Below are 24,316 nucleotides of genomic sequence, written 5' to 3'. Positions count from 1 at the left end.
AAGGTGGTGGTGAGCTGCCTTCTTGAACCGCTGCAGTCCGTGTGGTGACGGTTCTCCCACAGTGCTGTTAGGAAGGGAGTTCCAGGATTTTGACCCAGCGATGATGAAGGAACGGCGATATATTTCCAAGTCGGGATGGTGTGTGACTTGGAGGGGAACGTGCAGGTGGTGTTGTTCCCATGTGCCTGCTGCTCTTGTCCTTCTAGGAGGTAGAAGTCACGAGTTTGGGAGGTGCTGTTGAAGAAGCCTTGGCGAGTTGCTGCAGTGCATCTTGTAGATGGTACACACTGCAGGCACTGTGCGCTGGTGGTGAAGGGAGTGAATGTTTAAGGTGGCGGTGCCAATCAAGCGGGCTGCTTTGTCCTGGATGGTGTTGAGCTTCTTGAGTGTTGTTGGAGCTGCACTCATCCAGGCAAGTGGAGAGTATTCCTTCACACTCCTGACTTGTGCCTTGTAGATAGTGGAAAGGCTTTAGGGAGTCAGGAGGTGAGTATCCTAATCCCATGTGCCTGCCTTATTCCCATATCCCTTTATCCTCCTTCAACCATCCGTCTAACCTACTCTTAAATGTTGCCATGGTCTCTATTCAATCACTAACTCTGGAAGTGAATTCCACAGCCTCACAACCCTCTCTGTGTAAAAAAGTTTCTCCTGCTCTCTGTGTCCTAAATCTCTTCCATCTTGTATCTCTGTCCCCTTGTTGTAGATCGCCTCAAATCTACCCAATGAATATGAAATTCTATAACCTGGGGAGTTCAGAGCAAGAGGGCATTATCTTAAAATTAGAGCTAGGCCATTCAGGGGTGAAATCAGGAAGCACTTTTTCCACACAAAGGGTAGTGGAAATCTGGAACTCTCTTCCTCCAAAAGGCTGTTGAGGCTGGGGGTCAATTGAAACTTCAAGACTGAGATCGATAGATTTTTGTCAGGTGAGGGTATCGAGGGATATGGAGCAAAAGTGGGAAAATGGAGTTGAGGTACAGATCAGCCATGATCGAATTGAATGGCAGAAGAAGTTCAAGGGACTGAGTGGTCTCCTGTTCCTACGTAACCTCTGATCAACAAATTCATTGCAAAACTTGACAATTGCTTGTAAACCCATGAATTAAGCTTAGCCAACTTCCTCTAAGTCTAAACTGTAATCAGACCCAACTTGTTCTGACTCAATCTGATGGCAAATTCATTCAGTATGAGGCTGGTGTGAATACGGCTAAAGTTTCTCCTTGTCATATTAATTAGATTGTATGTTTTTAACGTAAATTACACATCATGAGGGTAAATTAGATTTTAGTTATTAGTTGCTGTTTACTAGAACAATGTACCAGATTGTTCTGAGACTCTCACTAACTCTCTGGGGGGATAATTTGACTTCAACCATGAGGAAATCCGGACAGGTGTATAACAAGTGGCCAATCTTCTCCCATCAGTTTACTGCCCCAACTAATACTGAAGATCTTGTGTTACTTAATGGTGTTGTTGTGAATGTAGGACTGTGAACAAGATAACCGCATTAACTTGTTAGGAATATGAATTTTGTAATAATATAGAAGAATTCTTGGGCATGGATTTGCTGTTTATTAAAGATTAAATGTTACATATACTCATGACCAACACCGAGTTCACAAAGGATGCTTTGCTGCAGAAGATACACACATTACAGCTCAAACCTCCAGATGTGTCCCCACTTCTTCATCTCCCCAGCCGATGGTTACAATTTTACGCCATTTATACTGTTTCTAGCTGCACTACTCCATAGGCAGCTGCATTCCAGAACTCTTTACCCACTCTCCGTACCAGTTCCTATCAAGATGTCCCCAGGCCTGCTGAATGTGTTTGGGTTTGCAAGGCCTGAAAAGGGAACTGAGTCTCCAGTTGGGGGTGACGAAGTGAATCTAAATGTAGATATGAGTCAGCTGACCTTGGAGACTGCTGTCGTAACCTTTTGTACAGTTACATTTTCAGCCTTTTTGCAGTCTTTCGATTTTAGGTTTTTTAACTATAGAAATAACCTAAAATGGAAGATAGTATAAGAATATAAATAATTATTTCATATAAAATGGTTTCCCTTACTATTTCTCAATCTAAATCTCTAACAAACCATTTTAATAATTTATTATGAACAGATCTTCAGATTGAGTTGGAGAATGTGTTGATTTTTAACAGTAGAGTTTATACACAATGTACAGTCAGCACCACGGAGAATTCGATCTGCTTAACTTACATTTTTCTACCTTAACAGTGCAGATTTGCTACTCTTTTTGCTATGAGCTAATAAACAAAGTGTGACAGCTGATGTGTGACAGGAAGTGAGTGAGACACTTACGGAAACAGCGCTCTGTGTAGCAGATTTTTAATATAGTACCAGCAGAGCTGTGGTGGCAATGGAAGTGTTATCAACAAGCTTACAGGGAAGGTGCTACAAGAAGTGAGTGTGATACAGGGGGAGGGTGCTATATACAAGGTTTTTAATATATCATAGATAGAGGACCTCAGATTCTGGGGTTCAAGGACGGTGGGGTCGTGGAGGGGGAACGTAAGGGCTCAATTTGGGGCTGAACTTGGATCTGGGGTGAGACTTAAACCCACAACCTTCATGAGTCAGAGGCAGGAATGCTACCCACTGATCACAGCTGATACTCCAGCCCTGAATTACTGTAAGCATTGTGAATTTAGAATCTACTGGACCTTTGGACATTCAAGGGTTAACCGTGCCCCTTTGGACATTACACCTGGATTAAGGAAAGGGTTAACATTGCCCCTTTGGACATTTGGACACCAGTTTAAAACTGGACATTTGGGCGTCAGTATAAATTCAAAACTGCAAATGTGCAGAGACTTCAACAAGCTTTGGTTTGCAAAATAGCCGATAAAGATACCGTACAAAGTAGTTAAAAAAAACTACTGAGGCAGCTATTAATAAGCCACGCAAAGCCACAAGAGAGAGGCAGGTCGCCATGGCAGCACTGATAATAGAGGCCTACCACATTCCCAGTGTCTAGAAAACACATGAGACCATAGTACTTGGTAGTAACTGATGTAACTATCAATCATTGAGGCATAGCAACAATGGATGATTGGACAAAATGACACTTTCCCCAATATTCAATGCCCAATTGGGCCAAAACAACATAAAAAGAAGGCATCATGATGAATTTGGCATTGCAGTCGTGTTGGAGCCTAACAAAGCTTATCTAGAGGGAGGATGTCCAACAACAACAAAGGAAAAAACTTCAAGAGTGACGAAAATTGATCACTCTCTTCTGCCTTGATGAAAAGAAATCCTTGGTTTTAAGGTTATATGTATTACTTGATTTACTTGCTGCTTGTTTAAATGTATAATGGGTAGAGTAAGGTTATATGCATTGCCTGATTTGCTTCATGCTTGTGGGAACTTTTTAAATCATTAAATAATCACTTTTGATTGACAAAAACTACTGTGAGGGTGATTTACTTTGCTTGACTATTGTCCAGGTTCAAGAATCACTGGAAATCAGGTTTATTCCACATTACCTGGATTAACACTCACTCAGGGTAAGTTAGAATGAGAAATAGGAGGCACAGCTGTTGCTAGGAAGTTATTTTCTTATTCATTCTCAGTATGTGGGCGTCGCTGGCCAGGTCAGCATTTATTGCCCATCCCTATTTGCCCTGAGAAGGTGGTGGTGGGCCTTCTTGGTGAAGGTGCTCCTGTAATGCCGTTAAGCTCAGTGGTGGGAACACTACCCCTGAGCCAGTGGTAGAATCGTCAGCCCGCAAATGATATAATTGCGATTGTTAGCTGATTGTTAGGATCCCTGGTAGCCGAGAGAAAATAAGCCTGCAAATCCATAACCAATAGAGTTCCCGTGACCTCCCAAAGAGACCGCACGAGCAACAATTCGTTTTTGCGCGGTCCACTGACTGGGGCAGGGAACCGTGGTCGGGGGAAGGGTTCCGATAGCCACACTCCGAGGAGCCGAGGCTGTAGCCTTGCCTTTACTAAGAAAAAAGTGACCCGGTTGGGTGTAGATTATAGGAAGTATCTTCAGGGTGGAGTCTCTAAAATCAGGGGGAACCGGATAATTTAATGCACGTGATGTAACGGAGTGGCTTGTCCATTCCGGCTGTAACCGAGACCAAAACGGAACGACCTCAAATTTTTGACCTCCCACTCTTAACCAATATGAATCAGACGTTTGGCCGTTCGCCTATTTAGTCTTCCCCAATCCCTCTCCACACATGACTTCTACACCGACTGAGATAGGGATACATCTACTTTCTATACAGGTACAACGTCCTTCCGACACGTCACACTCCCTTCGTATGCACTGGGTGGTTAGGCAGGAGTGATTGCTCGTCACCCATACTGTCCGACATCCATATCCTGTACCATTCCAACAATTCTCATAAGAATCCCCGCCACCACTGGGGTCAAGATTCATACAATTTGCCGATGGGGCAATTGTATATGGGAGAGTTATATTCGTAGGAGGGGGTGGAAGATGGGAGGGTAGAAGGAAGTCTGGGGGTCTGACAACCGGGGAGGGCGTGAACATGCTTTCAACTGATGAGAGTGGAGGGTAACATACAACAGAGTTATGGTCATACAATGTCTCGTGAGTTCGTACAAATAGATTACTAGTCAGGGTGGATTTATATAATGGCAGAGGATGCCTAGAGTCTACCTCCATTTTCCTCTCGTGCCTGCGGTTTAGGCGAGGTCCCTTTCTTTGTTTGAATAGGTTACCCGTCGGTGTTTCTTCAGGGAAAGTGTGTCGGAGGTCTCTTTTACGTCTCTGTGGCAGAGAACCTTCTAACCTTGCATAATCAAAAGGATTCATAGGGGCCAACCCATTACGCTTCCCTTCTTGGTTAAATTTTAAGTAACGATTGTGTTTCTCAGTGTCTCTAGCTCAGGGACATTGTTCTGGGGGGAGGGACCTATCATTCTGACAGACATAATCAAATTTACATTCAGTCCAGTGACATGGTAGGCCACCATCCGATCGACCTCCCAACTCCAGTGTACGGTGGGGCTGCCTCAGGAGCCCGGTACAGCCGTTTATCCGGGTGACGTTCCACTTCCCGAATCCTTCTGGGTCACCATCGTTGCACCGAAGTACGTCTCCTTGGCATAGATGGTGTATGCGTTCAAGCCGGTCCCATCGACATGTTCTTTTTCTGGTTGCTCCCAGGGTCAGCAAGAGTCCAAGGCAGGAGATCCATAGCAAGGCCTTCATGGCTGGTCACGACACACCTGTATAGAGAAGATTTCTTGGAAGAAAAGAGAAGTTAGCATTTTAAGTTTTAGACGTGGGACTGATAGTTTTACAGTGGTGGAGATGAACCCAAGCGCTCTTCCCCTCTACTTTAGCAGCAGTAGGGGTGGTGACTAGGACTTGATAGGGCCCTTCCCAACGAGGTTCCAGTCCTTTCCTTGTCCAATTCCTGATTAATACGTACGTTCCGGGCTCGATTTTAGATGGACTGGCTATAGTAGGAAGTTCGACATAGGCGGCTCGTACCCGGGAGTGGAGGCTTCTCAATACCTTGGTTAGTGACAAAATATAGTTAGTCATTTCTGTCGTCATGTGGTGAAGGTGGACGGTTTTCGGGACGTTCTGGTTCCTTGGGGTCTTGAAAGGCCTACCATATATAATTTCAGCAGGACTTAGCCTTGCTGCACCGGCCGGGGTAGTACGTATCTGGAATAAGGCTACGGGAAAAAGTGTGAGCCAGGTAGCACCCGTCTCTGCCTGCAGTTTAGCCAGTTTATTTTTTAAAGTCTGATTGGCACATTTGACCAAACCAGCGGCCTGTGGCCTGTAGGCACAATGTAGCTGTTGTTTGATGCCCATTTGGGTGCAGAATTCCTTGTTTACCTGACCCACAAAGTGAGGGCTATTATCTGAACTTAATTGATTTGGAATTCCATACCTAGGGATGATTTCTTTCATCAGAACTTTTACAACCGTGGAGGCTTTGTTATCCGTAGTCGGATAGGCCTCTATCCATTTACTAAATACATCAACAATAACTAGAACATATTTCTAACTCTGACATCTTTCCAACTCAATGTAGTCCATCTGGAGGGTCTCAAAGGGACCTTCAGGCAAAGGGGTTTTACCCCATTCGCAAGGCACTCCCTTCCCGAGGTTGTGTTGTTGACAAATGAGGCAACGATTGCTGATGCCTTGAGCTAGGGCTTGCAACCTAGGATGCCACCATGTGGCCAGTAACGTGTCACTAGTAGCCTTGGCACCACAATGAGTTGCAAAGTGTACACATTCAATAACCCATAATGCTAATTCATCCGACATACAAGTCTGCCCCGCAGGGGTGACCCATAATTTAGATACACAGTCATAAGTACAACCAAGTTGTTTCCACAATTGTTTATCACAGTCAGAGTGTCTTCCTGTAATTTAATGACGTCTTGGATGGTTGGCATTGGTTTTTCCGAGGGAGACTTGCTTTTGTTTGAGCTTTTAGTCTGGCTCATCATTCTAGGTACAACCACCTGCTGTTTCTGAGACGCTTCCTTAGCTTCCTGATCAGCGCATCTATTCCCTATGTCTACTGGGGTTTGTCCTGTCGTGTGGGCGGAGCATTTTATAACTGAGATCTGTTTTGGTAGCATAAGGGCTTGTAACAATTCTGAGACTAATTTCTGGTGAGAGATTTGTGTACCTGCAGAGGTCAGGAACCCTCTGTTTTTCCATAACTGTCTGAAATCGTGAACCACCCCGAAAGCATATCTCGAGTCTGTATAAACGTTAACCTTCAAGTCTTTCCCTAGAATGCAAGCTCTTATTAATGCAAACAGTTCCGCTTGTTGGGCAGAATATGGAAGCTCAAAGGCAGCAGATTCCACAGTGTTACCGTCCTGATTCACTATTGCATATCCAGAAAGTCGCTCCCCAAGGGAACCAATGGAGGCACTCCCATCTACGTACATGGTTATGTCCAGATCCTTTATTGGGACATCAGATAGATCGTCTCTGACAGAAGCGTCTTCCTTAATTAGAGATAAACAATCGTGTCCTGGGTCAGTTTGTTCAAGGGGTGGTTCTGTGAGAAAACATGCTGGGTTGATAGTAGTACAATGTTTAAATTGCAGTTTAGGATTATTCAGCAGATATATCTCATACTTATTTTGTCGAGCAGTGGTAAGATGTTGAGTCTGCAGCTGGCCTAATAGTGCAGTTACTGAGTGCGAACTGTATATGGTAATGTCCTGTTGTAAGGTCAGATTGGCAGCCGATTGGAGGCTATTGTAGATTGCAGTTAGGATCTGAGTACACAACATCCCACTCCATCCCTTCATAAACTTGGTACAACTTCTCCAACTCCTTATCTCTCCCACTTCGATCGTAGGCTAGGGTTACATGAAATGGGGGTTCGTCCTTTAAGTCCAGAGTCCACCATTGTGGGGTGATGGAGACGTAACATTGTATTTTAGGGGCCCATGGTTTCACAGTTATTCCTTCGTTCCCACATTCTATTTTCAGTCAGAATGCACATAACAGGTCTCTAGCCATGAGATTACAGTCTAATCCATTTGTAATTACAAATTGGTGTTTTACGGATTCATTCCGAAAATGTACTTCAAGTGGTTCAGATATCGGGTACTGGCTCACTTGTCCTTGAAAACCAGACAGACTCTGTTCTTCCCCGGACTCAGGGAGATTGAGCTCCGACCGGACGGATGACATAGTTGCTCCGGTGTCTCCTAGGAACATGTACTGGTATCCTCCAATCATTAGTGATAGAACGGGCTCCTGTTCGGGATCCCGTTTACCACAAGGTTAGCTAGTCAGTACTGGGGAAATGGATCATTCTGGGAAAAGTCCGTATATCTTCCTCGTCCTCGATTCCCTTGCCAACCTCCCCGCTGTTGTCCTTGCATATGGCCCCTTCTTCCTTGTCTACGGGAGGGACATTCCTTGCTCCAATGGCCTTGCTGACCACAGTTGAAACAGGTGCCTGACCCTGCTTGTCTCCCTCCTCCTCTTCTACCGTCGAAACTATGTCTCAGGGGAGCGTAGGGTGGGCCATAATTAGGGGCAGTTGGTCCGTTAGGATGTCTAACATACCCGTACCCTTGTCCATCAACCCATCCTGGGACACAATACTGGGGTTCCATTTGGTATTCTACTCCGTCTGGGGTAGGTTTCTGCTCTTCCTTTTTCATCACATACTCAGCTTTGATTTTGACCTGCGGTTGACTTTCCTGATTCTTACTTTCTTTCCAGTAGTATTTTACTGCCCTAGCCATCTGGCTGGGACTATTGTCAGACCAGTCCATATTGTTAGTCTTAATTGCTTCAGAAACCTGAGTCGGTAGGCAGTTTATCAGGATAGCACAGTATTGTGGCGAGTTTGCTCCGTTCCGATAGTTTGCATCTCCTGACTGACTCCGATATACCTCGGAGAATCTTTCTAGAAATTCCTCTGCTCCCTCACCCCTCTTGGGTTTCGTATCTAGGACCTTGGATATGTCAATCGGCTTTTGTAGGGTGGTGGTTAAGGCGGTAAGTATAGCCCGTTCGCGAGCATCATTCTGTGCATGATGGTTTGCCAAAGCAGCGTGATCTGCAAACTGCAAGTTAGCCAAAAATCTTGCGTGCTCAGCAGGGGTTAAAACTTGCTGTACTAATGCCCACAAGTCTCTTGATTCCGCATTATAGACAAGTATAGTAGTCCAAAGGAAGTCTACAAATGAGGTTGGGGATTTCTTTCTATCTGGCATCCCAGTTAGGATAGCCATTATTTCATTAGGTTTCCAGGGGTAATAAACATCTATGGTCTGAGCATTACCGGCGCCCACTGGATTGGCTGCGTTGAAAGCGGGGTTAGGCATTTGTCTTACTGGCAACTGACGGGGTGTTGATTTATACCTGGCTGGTGTCTCAGTACCAGGTTCTGAGTCTAGTGATGACAAGTCGTCTCCTAAATCTTCACTGTCCGTGTCACTAAGATCCTGACTCTCCAGTCTCTGACCCTGAATCATCTGTCTTTGATTGCTCCGTTTTCTTAAACTGGATGGGCTGGTTGGGGTGTTAGATGGTGGAGCCAATGGTTTCTTATTCTTACTTCTGGTACGGGAGGAGACCGGGGAGGTGTACCGGGGACCCGTTTGTTGATTCCCCGCTTGAATGGTTGGGGGAGTGTTTACTCGTACAGTAATGGTCGGTGACGGAGGAACAGGGGCTGCGGGTATTTGAGGTGTTGGCACAGGGGTTTGTACGGCTGGTACGGGAGCCGCCGGGGAATAGATGTTAACGTACGGGGGAGGGGCAGCAGGGGCCTGAGGAACAACGTGGGACCTACGATTCCATTCATCCAAATCATCATCGTCTCCCTCAGTCAAGGCAAGGCCAATCATTGGATTACATAATCCACTTTTATCAGTTTCTCTAGGCTCGCCCAAGGTCTTGTTAGACTCCTGTTTAGAGCGTTTCTCATAAGCACATTCTTTCTTTAGTACGCCTGCGGACTTGACTACACCTCCTTCAATGAGTCCTATCCCTAACTTCAACGCGGTCGTTCCGTAGTTTTTTTATTTAATCCACCTGATAATTGTCTAAATTGTTTTGCCTTGTCCGGATATTGTTCACAGAAAGTCTGTAAGGCACTACCTGATTCATTGGTGGTATCTAGACAATTACCCATTTTATTTCCCTTTGTAAATTCACACAATCGTTTTTAATCCCGCCAACGCAACACCTGACACAAGTGCCTATTCCTGAATTTACACAGTTCGTAATTACTCCCTCAGCACGTACACTGACCCTCAGTGATAGCACACTGACCCTCAGTGATAGCACACTGACCCTCAGTGATAGCACACTGACCCTCAGTGATAGCACACTGACCCTCAGTGATAGCACACTGACCTGACCCTCAGTGATAGCACACTGACCCTCAGTGATAGTACACTGACCTGACCCTCAGTGATAGTACACTGACCCTCAGTGATAGTACACTGACCTGACCCTCAGTGATAGTACACTGACCCTCAGTGATAGTACACTGACCTGACCCTCAGTGATAGTACACTGACCTGACCCTCAGTGATAGTACACTGACCTGACCCTCAGTGATAGTACACTGACCTGACCCTCAGTGATAGTACACTGACCTGACCCTCAGTGATAGTACACTGACCTGACCCTCAGTGATAGTACACTGACCCTCAGTGATAGTACACTGACCTGACCCTCAGTGATAGTACACTGACCTGACCCTCAGTGATAGTACACTGACCTGACCCTCAGTGATAGTACACTGACCTGACCCTCAATGATAGTACACTGACCCTCAGTGATAGTACACTGACCCTCAGTGATAGTACACTGACCTGACCCTCAGTGATAGTACACTGACCTGACCCTCAGTGATAGTACACTGACCTGACCCTCAGTGATAGTACACTGACCTGACCCTCAGTGATAGTACACTGACCTGACCCTCAGTGATAGTACACTGACCCTCAGTGATAGTACACTGACCTGACCCTCAGTGATAGTACACTGACCTGACCCTCAGTGATAGTACACTGACCTGACCCTCAGTGATAGTGCACTGACCTGACCCTCAATGATAGTACACTGACCCTCAGTGATAGTACACTGACCTGACCCTCAGTGATAGTACACTGACCCTCAGTGATAGTACACTGACCTGACCCTCAGTGATAGTACACTGACCCTCAGTGATAGTACACTGACCTGACCCTCAGTGATAGTACACTGACCTGACCCTCAGTGATAGTACACTGACCCTCAGTGATAGTACACTGACCCTCAGTGATAGTACACTGACCCTCAGTGATAGTACACTGACCTGACCCTCAGTGATAGTACACTGACCCTCAGTGATAGTACACTGACCTGACCCTCAGTGATATCTGATCACTGACCTAAGTTCTGTCTCTTCCGGTATTCGCCAGACTGACCTGAATCTCGTAAGGCCACCACTCGAGTATTAACGATCTGACGATCCGCCGCTTACTTCGCGAATCCTCGGTGACTGACCGTTGAGATCCCACTTCTGACACCAAATGTTGATCTGGATTCTTTTACCCTCAGTCTGGTTCAGCAATCACTGAGTCGAATACACCTTCAGAGTTTAACAGAATTTATTATCCGCGGGGCTTACTCTAGTGCACCGGCAGTGACTCCTACCAGAGTCCGGCGAGTCCAACCGAGCAAGCAAAGTTACATTCAGTGCGTTGCATAGTTATACAGTTACCACGAGAGCACTAGCATAACAGAGCAAGCAAAGTTACATTCAGTGCGTTGCATAGTTATACAGTTACAGCGAGAGCACTAGCATAACAGAGCAAGCAAAGTTACATTCAGTGCGTTGCATAGTTATACAGTTACCACGAGAGCACTAGCATAACAGAGCAAGCAAAGTTACATTCAGTGCGTTGCATAGTTATACAGTTACAGCGAGAGCACTAGCATAACAGAGCAAGCAAAGTTACATTCAGTGCGTTGCATAGTTATACAGTTACAGCGAGAGCACTAGCATAACAGAGCAAGCAAAGTTACATTCAGTGCGTTGCATAGTTATACAGTTACAGCGAGAGCACAAGCATAACAGAGCAAGCAAAGTTACATTCAGTGCGTTGCATAGTTATACAGTTACCACGAGAGCACTAGCATAACAGCCGATTATTCGGAGCCACATACGCATTCTGGTTACATTGTTCCTTCATTACAGCAAAACACCTAAAGGTATCATTTCCAAACAACAGGATGTTCCAGCTGCACAGGATGTTCCAGTAAACAACTCAACCGCACCCTTAACAAGCAGCATGGGGTTCTTTTATGGTTCTTGCCTAGGTATCCTCACTTAAAGTAATTCAGGGCTGTGGCTCAGTGGTTAGCACTCTTGCCTCTGAGTTAGAAGGTTGTGGGTTTAAATCTCACGCCAGAGACTTGAGCACATAATCTAGGCTGACACTCCCAGTGCAGTACTGAGGGAGTGCTGCACTGTCAGAGGTGCTGTCCTTTGGATGAGACGTTAAACTGAGGCCCCTTCTGCCCTCTTGGGTGGACATAAAAGATCCCATGGCAATATTCAAAGAAGAGCATGGGAGTTTTCCCTGGTGTCCTGGCCAATATTTATCCCTCAACCAACATCACTAAAAAAACAGATTATCTGGTCATTATCATATTGCTGTTTGTGGGATCTTGCTGTGCGCAAATTGGCTGCCGCGGTCCCTACATTACAACAGTGACTACACTTCAAAAAGTACTTCATTGGTTATAAAGTGCTTTGGGACATCCTGAGGTGGTGAAAGGCGCTATATAAATGCAAGTCTTTCTTTTGAAGTGCCACCAGTTCTCATTTAAATATATCTTAAGAAGGGCACTCAGCAGATAGATTGTGGGAAGGAACCAAATCCTGTTCGGAAATTTGGGCGGATTGATTTTGAGGTAGAAACCCTGTGCGTCAATTTGCCGCCCAGGAAAATGAGTTGTTCCAAATTTAACGCTTTAAAACAGCCAATTTTGGAATTGTGGAATTTTGGGGCCGAAGAAACCTTGGCGAGTTGCATTGTGTGGATGGTCCACATTGCAGCCGCGGTCCGCCGGTGGTGGAGGGAGTGAATGTTTAAGGTTTTACACGGTTGTGGTGACATCCATTTCACAGCACTTCAGGCAGGTAACTCTCGTCATCAATCTTCTCTGAGCTACCTACAAGTTTCCAAGTGAAACCATGCAGGTTAACTTGTATTCCAAGTGTGAATAAACTAACTTGAGCCAAACTATGCTGTTTAAACTCATGGACATAGATTTTCTCATCAGAAATTTGCAGAAGCAAAGTGAGAGCAACCAATTGGAAGAGTATGATGGCCTAGTGTTTAAGGCAATTGACTAGGAACTCGGAGATGTGAGTTTGCAATCCCACGTTTCATGTTATGAAATTCAATTCAATTGATCATGTAATAACCCAACTGGTTCAGTACCATGAAGGGAACCTACCCCTTACCTGCTCCGCCTTATGTGTGACTCTAGTCCCACACTATAAGGGTTATGGGATGCTGGCGGTCGGGGCCGGTGCCAAATACACCCAATATTGGCAGTGTGAGGCCCAAGTGATTTTAATCGCCCCGCTCCCCCACCCCCCAACTCTGAGCCTGAGCTACATGCTCCCGATGAGTTGCCAGCCCAAGACGGGCGGGAAGTGGCAGCTGGCCAGCGGGCAAGAGCTGAAGTTCGGATGACAAGAGGCCGGGTAAGTCTCGGTGGGGGGTGGGGGGGTGGTTCGGGAGAGTCTCACGGGAAGGATGAAGCCTGGGGCAGGCGAGGCCTAAACTTTCCTTGTGGGGCCCAGAGGAGCACTCCTGCCCCCACAGGGAAAGTAGCAAAAAACCTACCTGTTTGGGTCTCTTCATCTACAAGTCACTCCATGGCCTCCTGGTTATTATCACATTGCTGTTTGTGGGATCTTGCTCTGCGCAAATTGGCTTCCACATTTCCTATTACAACAGTGACTACACTTCAAAAGTACTTCATTGGCTGTGAAGCACTTTGGGGCATCCTCAGGTCGTGAAAGGCTCTATATAAATGCAAGTTTGTTCTTTCTTTCTTTCTGCTCTCAGTGATCTTCTGCTGTTCTATATTCCCACCCAAATGTTCCATTTCACTAACTCTGGGTTTCATACACATCCCCCCCCACCTTTGCCACAGTATTGGTCCTCTGGAAACCCCCCCCCACCTGCCCCTAAACATCACTTCCCTCTCCACCTTGGATAAACCTTCTCAAAACCCATCTCTTCCTCCTTTCCTAATATTTTCTTTCCTGGCTCCTCGCACACTTCCTTACACTGTGGGATATTTTGTTTACAATATATAAACTCAAACTGTTGAAATTTGGTCTTAACCCTTCCTGAGTAACTGGGTATAGAGAGCGATATACAGAGGTAGAAAGCCAGCCACAATCCTGCCACCTCACTCCGAGGAAGTTAGTGGCAGGCGGAGAAAAACAAATGCATGAAAATTATGCGAGTTTGCGGTCTCCTCTTGTTTGCCTCTTCTCATGTCTTGCTTTCTCAGCTCTCTTGCGCCCCCTGTGTCATTTTGGTGCAACACAGGCTTGTTCAGTGAATTATACTGTAATTCTGCACCTTTACATAGATTTACATAGAATTACATAGAACGTACAGCATAGAAACAAGCCATTCAGCCCAACAGGTCTGTGCTGGTGTTTATGCTGCACACAAGGCTCCTCCCAACCTAATTCATCAAACCCTATCAAACCTTCTATTCCTTTCTCCCTCATGTAGCCTCAGCCTGCTCAATCTTTCCTGATATGTATAACCTCGCAGTTATGGTATCATCCTAGTAAATCTTTTTTGCACCTTCTCCAGTGCCTCTATATCCTTTCTATAATATGGAGACCGGAACTGTTCACAGTACTCCAAGTGTGGTCCAACCAAGGTTCTATACAAATCTAAGATGACTTCTCTGCTTTTCAATTCTATCCCTCCAGAAATGAACACCAGTGCTTTCTTTGCTTTTTTATGGCCTCATTCACCTGCCTCACTACTTTTAGTGATTTGTGTATCTGTACCCTCAGATCCCTCTGCTAGTCTACCTCATTTAGACTCTTATTTCCCAAGGAGTATGTGGTCTTATTCTTCCTACCAAAATGTAATCTCACACTTACCCATATTGAAATTCATTTGTCAATTACACACCCTTTCTGCAAGTTTATTAATGTCTTCCTGTATTTTGTCACAGTCCTCTTCAGTATTATCTGCATCCCCCAATTTGGTGTCGTCCGCAAATTTTGAAATTGTACTTCCGATTCCCGAGTCCAAATCGTTCATGTAAATGGTGAACAACAGTGGTCCCAGCACCAATCCTTGTGGAACACCACTTGCCACGTTTTGCCAGTCTGAGTAACTACCTTTAACGTCTACTCTCTGTTTTCTGTTTTGTAGCCAGCTTGCTATCCATTCTGCTACTTGACCCCTGACTCCACATACTCTGACCTTAATCATGAATCTACTATGTGGCACCTTATCAACGGCCTTTAGAAAATCCAAATATATTACATTTACTGCATTACCCTTGTCTACCCTTCAAAGAATTCATGATGTGGAGATGCCGGTGATGGACTGGGGTGGACAAATGTAAGGAATCTTACAACACCAGGTTATAGTCCAACTGTTTTATTTGAAAATCACAAGCTTTCGGAGGCTTCCTCCTTCGTCAGGTGAGTGTGGGATTCGGATTCCGCACTCACCTGACGAAGGAGAAAGCCTCCAAAAGCTTGTGATTTTCAAATAAAACAGTTGGACTATAACCTGGTGTTGTAAGATTCCTTACATTCTTCCAAGAATTCAGTAAGGTTGGTCAAGCATGATTTTCCCTTCTGAAATCCGTGCTGACTGTTCTTTATTATATTTTCAGTTTCTATATGTTTTTCTATTACATCTTTGAGTAAAGATTCCATTATCTTTCCTACAGCCGACATTAAGCTAATTGGTCTATAGTTCCCTGGACTTGTTCTATCTCCCTTTTTAAATATAGGATTCACACTAGCTGTCCACCAGTCCTCTGGCACTATTCCCTTTTCTAATGAATTTTTATATATATGTAATAGTGCCTCTGCTATCTCTTCCCTAACTTTTAATATGCGTGGATGCAATGGGAAGAGGTAATTAGAGCAGGAGGAGGATAGTGCGGAGAGTAAACGCCGGCACAGACCAGTTGGGCCGAATGGCCTGGTTATGCACAGCAGATTCTGTGTAATTTGATGTAATTCCGTGTACAAAAGCAGAAGCACTGGAGATATGAGCAGGAAGCCACAAAAACGGAAAAGGAAGCAAGTGGCACTGTTTAAACTGGTCTGAAGGCAAGTCCCCACCACAGTGAGCATTGAGGGAGCTGGGAGCACAGCCGAATGGGAGGAATTCAAGTTCTCACTTGAACAAGTTCTCACTTGAACACGTCCTGTGAGGACTGTAAAAAGGAGTTTGTGCCTGTGTGTCGTTTGTTTTTTTAAAAGCCGAGGACTATGAATCGTCTGAAGGATGTTCCTCTCTATCTTCTACTCTTTCACTCTTTGGCTGCCTTAGCCACTGAGGTTAATCCCGAGGAGATGTTCCGATTTCCGAGCCGGACCAATAACATCGCGGTGAGTGCCAGCGGGAAAGTGTTCGTGGCCACTGAGAACTTCTTGTACCAGTTGAACCAGAGGTTGGGGCTGGAGGTGTGTGAGAGGACAGGGCCTCTCCTGGAAGGGCCGTGCACGGAACAGCTCGGCTGCTGCGCCAAGTGGAAGGAGACGGCCAACGTGAACAAGATCCTGGTCGTGGACGACAAGAAACAGCGAGTTCTGACCTGTGGGACGGTGAGGCTCGGGGCCTGCAAAGTTAGGGAACTGCACAATATCAGCCGCTACCAAAACGACAGTCTCAAGAATGTCGCCTCCCTTCACCCTGAAGCCTCGACGATCGCTTTTCTGGTAAATGGCCCGATGAAGACTTACCTGGTGACAGCTGTCACGCCTACAGGGAAGTCCAGCAGGTTTATCCCGGACACCTGTAAAGGCAACAGGACTTACTATGAGGGTAATGGCGCCACCATCTTCCTAAGAAATCCCGAGGGAAGAGTGGGAGATCCGACCTTCTTGGGCTTTAACGACGGAGCGCATGGCGATGCAGTTGTCAGCCCCCAAGATAACTATCCTGTGGAGCTCCAGTATGTGCAGGGCTTCCAGTGGCAGAGCCATATTTACATTTTGCTTAATGCCAACACCTCAGGTCCTGAGATCATCTGCATGGACATTAAAGATAGAAGAACATCTACCCTTCAGTCCTTCGCTCAGGCCACCCTGTTCTGCCCCTGGAGAGGGGGACAGGCCATCAGGGTTCTGTCCTCTGCCCTCATCCACCCCTCTCACTCCCCAGCCTTTATGGCCGCAATCCTCTCCCAACAAGGACATCCTGAGAACACCGCTCTCTACTTTTACAACTTGTCTCAGTTTAACGAATACCGGAAGTGCCACAAAGTCTACTTCATGGTTAAAAACGAGGAGGTATGTTTTCTAATGTTAGCTCATTAAAATATATATCATATTTATGATCTTGAATAAAGGGACAATCAAATTAGTAAAATGAAATTCACCATATATGCTGGACATTGGGCTTACAGGCAGTGTATTAAACTGTTTCTGATAAAATTCTAGTCAGTATGTCACCTGCTAATTCTTTTTGAGTGACTCTTAATCTCACAAGACGTAAGATGTGTTATTGAGGTCAAAATCCAAGATTGGGCCAAGTTCGTGAGCTTCACAAATTAAAGTAACACGATCCCTGATTTGGATTCCCAGCAGCAATCTACTTTCAGAGTTCAGTTGATGGTTCAGAATTATTAAAAGTTCAATCATGGTTTGACATCGTCTCAGTGCAGAATTTAGATCGCTGTACTATCATTTCCAAAGTATCAATTATTCCATTTTTAATATCTATTTATAACCATAGTAGACATCGTCGTAATACTTTCCTTGGAGAGATGGTAGATCACCGACAGAGAGCAACAGGACCAATGACTAATCCATCAGCTTTTTATGCTGAAGTAGGGGAAAAGGTTAGAAAAAGATAGCTAGAGGCTTAAAGCCATTTGCCCCATTTGTTAATATGGGCTTCACGGGGAGTCCAGGTTTCATTTATTTTAGGTAATTGTTTGAGTTCTGATCAAAGTCATCATTGACATCTTGTGTGACTGCCACTGTCTCTCCTTGTCTTCATCCTTGTCCTCCTCAATCTCTCCACTGCCTATAACACTTGACCATGTCTTCATCCTCGAATGTCTTCTCCATCTCCATGGGACCGCTGTCTCTTGGTTCCACTCCTTCCTGTTGTACATTAGACATCGCTTCAAATGGTCTCTTCTTATGTGCCTACACGGTTACCTCTGGTGGGCCCCAGGGTTCCATCCTCAGACCCCCTTCCTCTTCATCATTCACAAGCTCTAGGCTGACACTCCAGTTCTGAGGGAGTGCTGCACTGTTGGAGGTGCTGTCTTTCGGATCAGAGGTTAAACCGAGGCCCCCCTCCGCCCTCTCAGGTGGATGTAAAAGATCCCAATGCACCTATTTGAAGATGAGCAAGGGAGTTCTCCAGATGTCCTGGCCAATATTTATCCCTCAACCCAGCATCATTAACAGGGACAGCGTTGCCTTGCGGGGACCCCGTGAAAGAGTTTGGTTTGGGGGCCCCTACATTTTACTAGACAGTGGTACTAAATACCACCTACTTAATCTGGAGTCAAATCAATTGTCTGAACTTTGTCTCCTGTTTATTTAAGGACTTTTTAAAAATAAAACCTGAAAACAGCCAGATGAGCTAAAAGTAAAGAATAAATTGAGGTGAAAGAAAACGAATGAGAGCTTGATCAGGATCTGTCTGTAATGGTTTCATTTATAATTCTATGTGTTACACATGCTGTTATCATTAGCATTCACATTCTACTGTTAAACTGTAGTGACTTCTATTCCACGCTCTGATTCAGCACCTGTCATTTCCCAGTAGTGTCACTTGAATATTTTATATGGAAATATTAGTTACTTCCATCTCCGTAACATCGCCCGTCTCCGCCTCTGCCTCAGCCCATCTCCTGCTGAAATCCTCATCCATGCTTTTGTTACCTCCAGACTCGACTATTCCAATGCTCCCCTGGCTGGCCTCCCATCTTCCACCCTCTATAAACCTCAGCTCGTCCAAAATTCTGTTTCCCGTATCCTAACTCGCACCAAGTCCCGTTCATCTATCACCCCCTGTGCTCGCTGACCTATATTGGCTCCTGGTCCAGCAACGCCTTGAATTTAAAATTCTCATCCTTAAATTCAAATCCATGGCCTCACCCCTCCATATCTCTGTAACCTCCTCCAGCCCTACAAACCTCCGAGATCACTGCGTTCCTCCAACTCTGGCCTCTTCCACATCCCTGACTTCCTTCTCCCCATCATTGGCGGCCATGCCTTCAGCTGTCTTAGCCCTAAGCTCTGGAATTCCCTCCTTAAACCTCTCTACCTCTCTCTCCTCCTTTAAGACGTGCCTTAAAACCTACCTCTTTGACCGAGCTTTTGGTCACTTATCCTAATATCTCCTTATGTGGCTCGGTGTCAAATATTGTCTGATAATCGCTTCTGTCAAGCACTTTGGGACACTTTACTACATTAAAGGCGCTATATAAATACAAGTTGTTGTTGTTGTCGTCAGACCAAGAAATAAGAATTTTCTTTGTAAATATTAAGATGTAACTGGGAGAGGTATTTGCTCTTGAGAGTTGTCTTTGGGAGAGGACTGACACCAGAGAAAGGACCATCTTTATACCAAAAGCCAGCTAAATAACAGAATTAAATATAAAATCAGAAATGTGTGGTCAGAGCAAGCATGGTCCATGATTGAGAGTCAGGCAGGAGTGCGGAGGTTGTGGGAGGGAGATGGACACAGAATCGGTGAAACCCCAGCAGAACTTTAAACAGGAGTAAGAGAGGACGGCTATTGTCAGGAGCAGTCAGCGAATCCCTCATTAGGACTTGCATTGAAGGGCTTCGGTTCACTCAGAGAAAATTTACTGAGTTAGGGAAATAATTAGGCACAAACCTACTTCATTATCAGACGAGATGGGTGCCAATGACTTTTTAAAAATTCTTTCATGGCATGTGGGCGTCGCTGGCGAGGCCGGCATATATTGCCGATTCCTAATTGCCCTTGAGAAGGTGGTGGTGAGCCGCCTTCTTGAACCACTGCAGTACGTGTGGTGAAGGTTCTCCCACAGTGCTGTTGGGTAGAGAGTTCCAGGATTTTGACCCAGCGACGATGAAGGAACGGCGATATATTTCCAAGTCAGGATGGTGTGTGACTTGGAGGGGAACGTGCAGGTGGTGTTATTCCCATGTGCCTGCTGCCCTTGTCCCCCTAGGTGGTAGAGATCACGGGTTTGGGAGGTGCTGTCGAAGAAGCCTTGGCGAGTTGCTGCAGTGCATCCTGTGGATGGTACACACTGCAGCCTCAGTGCGCCGATGGTGAAGGGAGTGAATATTTAGGGTGGTGGATGGGGTACCAATCAAGCGGGCTGCTTTGTCCTGGATGATGTCGAGCTTCTTGAGCATTGTTGGAGCTGCACTCATCCAAGCAAGTGGAGAGTATTCCATCACACTCCTGACTTGTGCCTTGTAGATCGTGGAAAGGCTTTGGGGAGTCAGGAGGTGAGTCACTCGCCACAGAATACCCAGCCTCTGACCTGTTCTTGTAGCCACAGTATTTATATGGCTGGTCCAGTTAAGTTTCTGGTCAATGGTGACCCCCAGGATGTTGATGGTGGGGGATTCGGCAATGGTAATGCCATTGAATGTCAAGGGGAGGTGTTTAGACTCTCTCTTGTTGGAGATGGTCATTGCCAGGCACTTGTCTGGCGCGAATGTTACTTGCCACTTATCAGCCCAAGCCTGGATGTTGTCCAGGTCTTGCTGCATGTGGGCACGGACTTCTTCATTATCTGAGGGGTTGCGAATGGAACTGAACACTGTGCAGTCATCAGCGAACATCCCCATTTCTGACCTTATGATGGAGGGAAGGTCATTTATGAAGCAGCTGAAGATGGTCGGGCCAAGGTCACTGCCCTGAGGAACTCCTGCAGCAATGTCCTGGGGCTGAGATGATTGGCCTCCAACAACCACTACCATCTTCCTTTGTGCTAGGTATGACTCCAACTACTGGAGAGTTTTCCCCCTGATTCCCATTGACTTCAATTTTACTAGGGCTCCTTGGTGCCACACTCAGTCAAATGCTGCCTTGATGTCAAGGGCAGTCACTCTCAACTCACCGCTGGAATTCAGCTCTTTTGTCCATGTTTGGACCAAGGCCTGAGGTCTGGAGCTGAGTGGTCCTGGCGGAACCCAAACTGAGCATCGGTGAGCAGGTTATTGGTGAGTAAGTGCCGCTTGATAGCACTGTCATCGACACCTTCCATCACTTTGCTGATGATTGAGAGTAGACTGATGGGACAGTAATTGACCGGATTGGATTTGTCCTGCTTTTTGTGAACAGGACATACCTGGGCAATTTTCTACATTGTCGGGTAGATGCCAGTGTTGTAGCTGTACTGGAACAGCTTGGCTAGAGGCGCGGCTAGTTCTGGAGCACAAGTCTTCAGCACTCCAGCCGGGATGTTGTCGGGGCCGATAGCCTTTGCTGTATCCAGTGCACTCAGCCGATTCTTGATATCATGTGGAGTGAATCGAATTGGCTGAAGACTGGCTTCTGTGATGGTGGGGATATCGGGAGGAGGCCGAGATGGATCATCCACTCGGCGCTTCTGGCTGAAGATGGTTGCAAACGCTTCAGCCTTGTCTTTTGCACTCACGTGCTGGACTCCGCCATCATTGAGGATGGGGATGTTCACAGAGCCTCCTCCTCCCGCTAGTTGTTTAATATTGTTGTTTATTATCCTACTAATACTAAACATTTTGTGAGTTTTTGACCCTTTAATGACCGGTCGTTAGGCTGCTCAACACCTGGAATTGTCAGTCCAAGTTTCCGTATCAAAAACTCCGGCAGAGCAAATGAATTTGGGAGTCTGGGTCTGCAATGAGTGCAGGAGCCTCACTTCAGTATTGAAATGAGGCCTGCCAGAGCCGCCAATGTAAAGGCAATTTAGCAGCAGCCTGAACTCCCATCCAGAGGATACCATAAGGGTACGGTAGCATAGTGGTTATGTTACTGGGCTAGTAATCCAGAGGCCTGGACTAAAATCCATGAGTCATGAGTTCAAATCCCACCACGGCAGCTGGCGAATTTAAATTCAATTAATTAAATGCAATTAATTAAATAAAAATCTGGAATTAAAATACTAGTATCAGTAATGGTGGCCATGAAACTACCGGATTGTCGTAAAAACCCATCTGGTTCACTAATGTCCTTTAGGGAAGGAAACCTGCCATCCTTACCTGGTTTGGCCAATATGTGACTCCAGACCCACAGCAATGTGGTTGATTCTTAATTGCCCTCTGAAATGGCCCAGCAAGCCACTCAGTTGTAAAATCTCGCTACGAAAAGTCATAATAAGAATAAAACCGGACGGACCACTAGGCACCGGACACGACAACGGCAAAGCACCAAGCCCAGTCGACCCTGCAAGGCCCTCCTTACTAACATCTGGGGACTTGTGCCAAAATTGGGAGAGCTGTCCCACAGACTAGTCAAGCAACAGCCTGACATAGCCATACTCACAAAATCATACCTGTCAGTCAACGTCCCAGACTCTTCCATCACCATCCCACCGGCAGGACAGACCCACCAGAGGTGGCGGTACAGTGATATACAGTCAGGAGGGAGTGGCCCTGGGAGTCCTCAACATTGACTCTGGACCCCATGAAATCTCATGGCATCAGGTCAAACATGGGCAAGGAAACCTCCTGCTGATTACCACCTACCGTCCTCCCTCAGCTGATGAATCAGTCCTCCTCCATGTTGAGCACCACTTGGAGGAAGCACTGAGGGGAGCAAGGGCACAGAATGTACTCTGGGTGGGGGACTTCAATGTCCATCACCAAGAGTGGCTCTGTAGCACCACTGCTGGCCGAGTCCTGAAGGACATAGCTGCCAGACTGGGCCTGCGGCAGGTGGTGAGCGAACCAACACGAGGGAAAAACTTACTTGACCTCGTCCTCACCAATCTACCTGTCGCAAATGCATCTGTCCATGACAGTATTGGTAGGAGTGACCACCGCACAGTCCTCGTGGAGACGAGGTCCCGTCTTCGCACTGAGGACACCATCCAACGTGTTGTGTGGCACTACCACCGTGCTAAATGGGATAGATTCAGCTTGGATCTAGCAGCTCAAAACTGGGCATCCATGACAGGCGCTGTGGGCCATCATCAGCAGCAGAATTGTATTCCAGCACAATCTGCAACCTCATGGCCCGGCATATTCCTCACTCTACCATTACCAACAAGCCAGGGGATCAACCCTGGCTCAATGAGGAGTGCAGAAGAGCATGCCAGGAGCAGCACCAGGCGTACCTAAAAATGAGGTGCCAACCTGGTGACGCTACAACTCAGGACTACATGCATGCTAAACAGCGGAAGCAACATGCTATAGACAGAGCTAAGCGATTCCACAACCAACGGATCAGATCAAAGCTCTGCAGTCCTGCCACATCCAGTCGTGAATGGTGGTGGACAATTAAACAACCAACGGGAGGAGGAGGCTCTGCAAACATCCCCATCCTCAATGATGGCGGAGTCCAGCACGTGAGTGCAAAAGACAAGGCTGAAGCGTTTGCAACCATCTTCAGCCAGAAGTGCCGAGTGGATGATCTATCTCAGCCTCCTCCCGATATCCTCACCATCACGGAAGCCAGTCTTCGGCCAATTCGATTCACTCCACGTGATATCAAGAAACGGCAGAGTGCACTGGATACAGCAAAGGCTATCGGCCCCGACAACATCCCAGCTGTAGTGCTGAAGACTTGTGCTCCAGAACTAGCTGCACCTCTAGCCAAGCTGTTCCAGTACAGCGACAACACTGGCATCTACCCAACAATGTGGAAAATTGCCCAGGTATGTCCTGTCCACAAAAAGCAGGACAAATCCAATCCGGCCAACTACCGCCCCATCAGTCGACTCTCAATCATCAGCAAAGTGATGGAAGGTGTCATCGACAGTGCTATCAAGCGGCACTTACTCACCAATAACCTGCTCACCGATGCTCAGTTTGGGTTCCGCCAGGACCACTCGGCTCCAGACCTCATTACAGCCTTGGTCCAAACATGGATAAAAGAGCTGAATTCCAGAGGTGAGGTGAGAGTGACTGCCCTTGACATCAAGGCAGCATTTGACCGAGTGTGGCACCAAGGAGCCCTAGTAAAATTGAGGTCAATGGGAATCAGGGGGAAAACTCTCCAGTGGCTGGAGTCATACCTAGCACAAAGGAAGATGGTAGTGGTTGTTGGAGGCCAATCATCTCAGCCCCAGGGCATTGCTGCAGGAGTTCCTCAGGGCAGTGTCCTAGGCCCAACCATCTTCAGCTGCTTCATCAATGACCTTCCCTCCATCATAAGGTCAGAAATGGGGATGTTCGCTGATGACTGCACAGTGTTCAGTTCCATTCGCAACCCCTCAGATAATGAAGCAGTCCGAGCCCGCATGCAGCAAGACCTGGACAACATCCAGGCTTGGGCTGATAAGTGGCAAGTAACATTCATGCCAGATAAGTGCCAGGCAATGACCATCTCCAACAAGAGAGAGTCTAACCACCTCCCCTTGACATTCAACGGCATTACCATCGCCGAATCCCC

General features: G+C 46.4%; 2 protein-coding genes and 1 long non-coding RNA gene across 7 annotated transcripts in view; 1 reads left to right on the top strand and 2 right to left on the bottom strand.

The window, feature by feature from the left end:
* Positions 1–1,552: 1,552 nt before the first annotated feature.
* On the bottom strand, positions 1,553–9,898 carry LOC137341521 (uncharacterized). The gene is made up of 2 exons (XM_068004660.1): positions 4,952–9,898; positions 1,553–2,009 (listed from the first exon to the last, which is right to left on the bottom strand). The coding sequence occupies exon 1, from the start codon at positions 9,365–9,367 to the stop codon at positions 7,796–7,798; it is 1,572 nt and encodes a 523-aa protein (XP_067860761.1). The 5' UTR covers positions 9,368–9,898; the 3' UTR covers positions 1,553–2,009; positions 4,952–7,795.
* LOC137341522 (uncharacterized) lies at positions 1,553–11,811 on the bottom strand. 3 transcript variants are annotated; one of them, XR_010967045.1, is made up of 3 exons: positions 11,682–11,811; positions 10,940–11,103; positions 1,553–5,253 (listed from the first exon to the last, which is right to left on the bottom strand). It is a non-coding gene; the product is annotated as an uncharacterized lncRNA (long non-coding RNA). The 3 variants fall into 3 exon arrangements; XR_010967046.1 differs by having other exon boundaries at positions 11,638–11,702; XR_010967044.1 differs by lacking the exon at positions 11,682–11,811 and having other exon boundaries at positions 10,940–11,628.
* A 4,078-nt stretch (positions 11,812–15,889) lies between these two features.
* Positions 15,890–24,316, top strand: part of plxnc1 (plexin C1) — a 153,581-nt gene continuing 145,154 nt past the window's right edge. For all 3 annotated transcript variants that reach the window (XM_068004658.1, XM_068004657.1, XM_068004659.1), the window contains exon 1: positions 15,890–17,046. In XM_068004658.1, the coding sequence (XP_067860759.1) occupies positions 16,024–17,046 (1,023 nt within the window). In that variant the 5' untranslated portion in view covers positions 15,890–16,023. The remainder of the gene's footprint in view (positions 17,047–24,316) is intronic.

This window comes from Heptranchias perlo, chromosome 24 (genome assembly GCF_035084215.1).
Source record: "Heptranchias perlo isolate sHepPer1 chromosome 24, sHepPer1.hap1, whole genome shotgun sequence".
NCBI lineage: Eukaryota > Metazoa > Chordata > Chondrichthyes > Hexanchiformes > Hexanchidae > Heptranchias > Heptranchias perlo.
Note: the sequence above shows the minus strand (reverse complement) of the source record. Positions and strands in the feature narration are given on the sequence as shown.

Excerpts from the sequence above, each read along its gene's own strand:
- LOC137341521 (XM_068004660.1), bottom strand. The coding sequence starts at position 9,367 with ATGATTGGCCTTGCCTTGACTGAGGGAGACGATGATGATTTGGATGAA.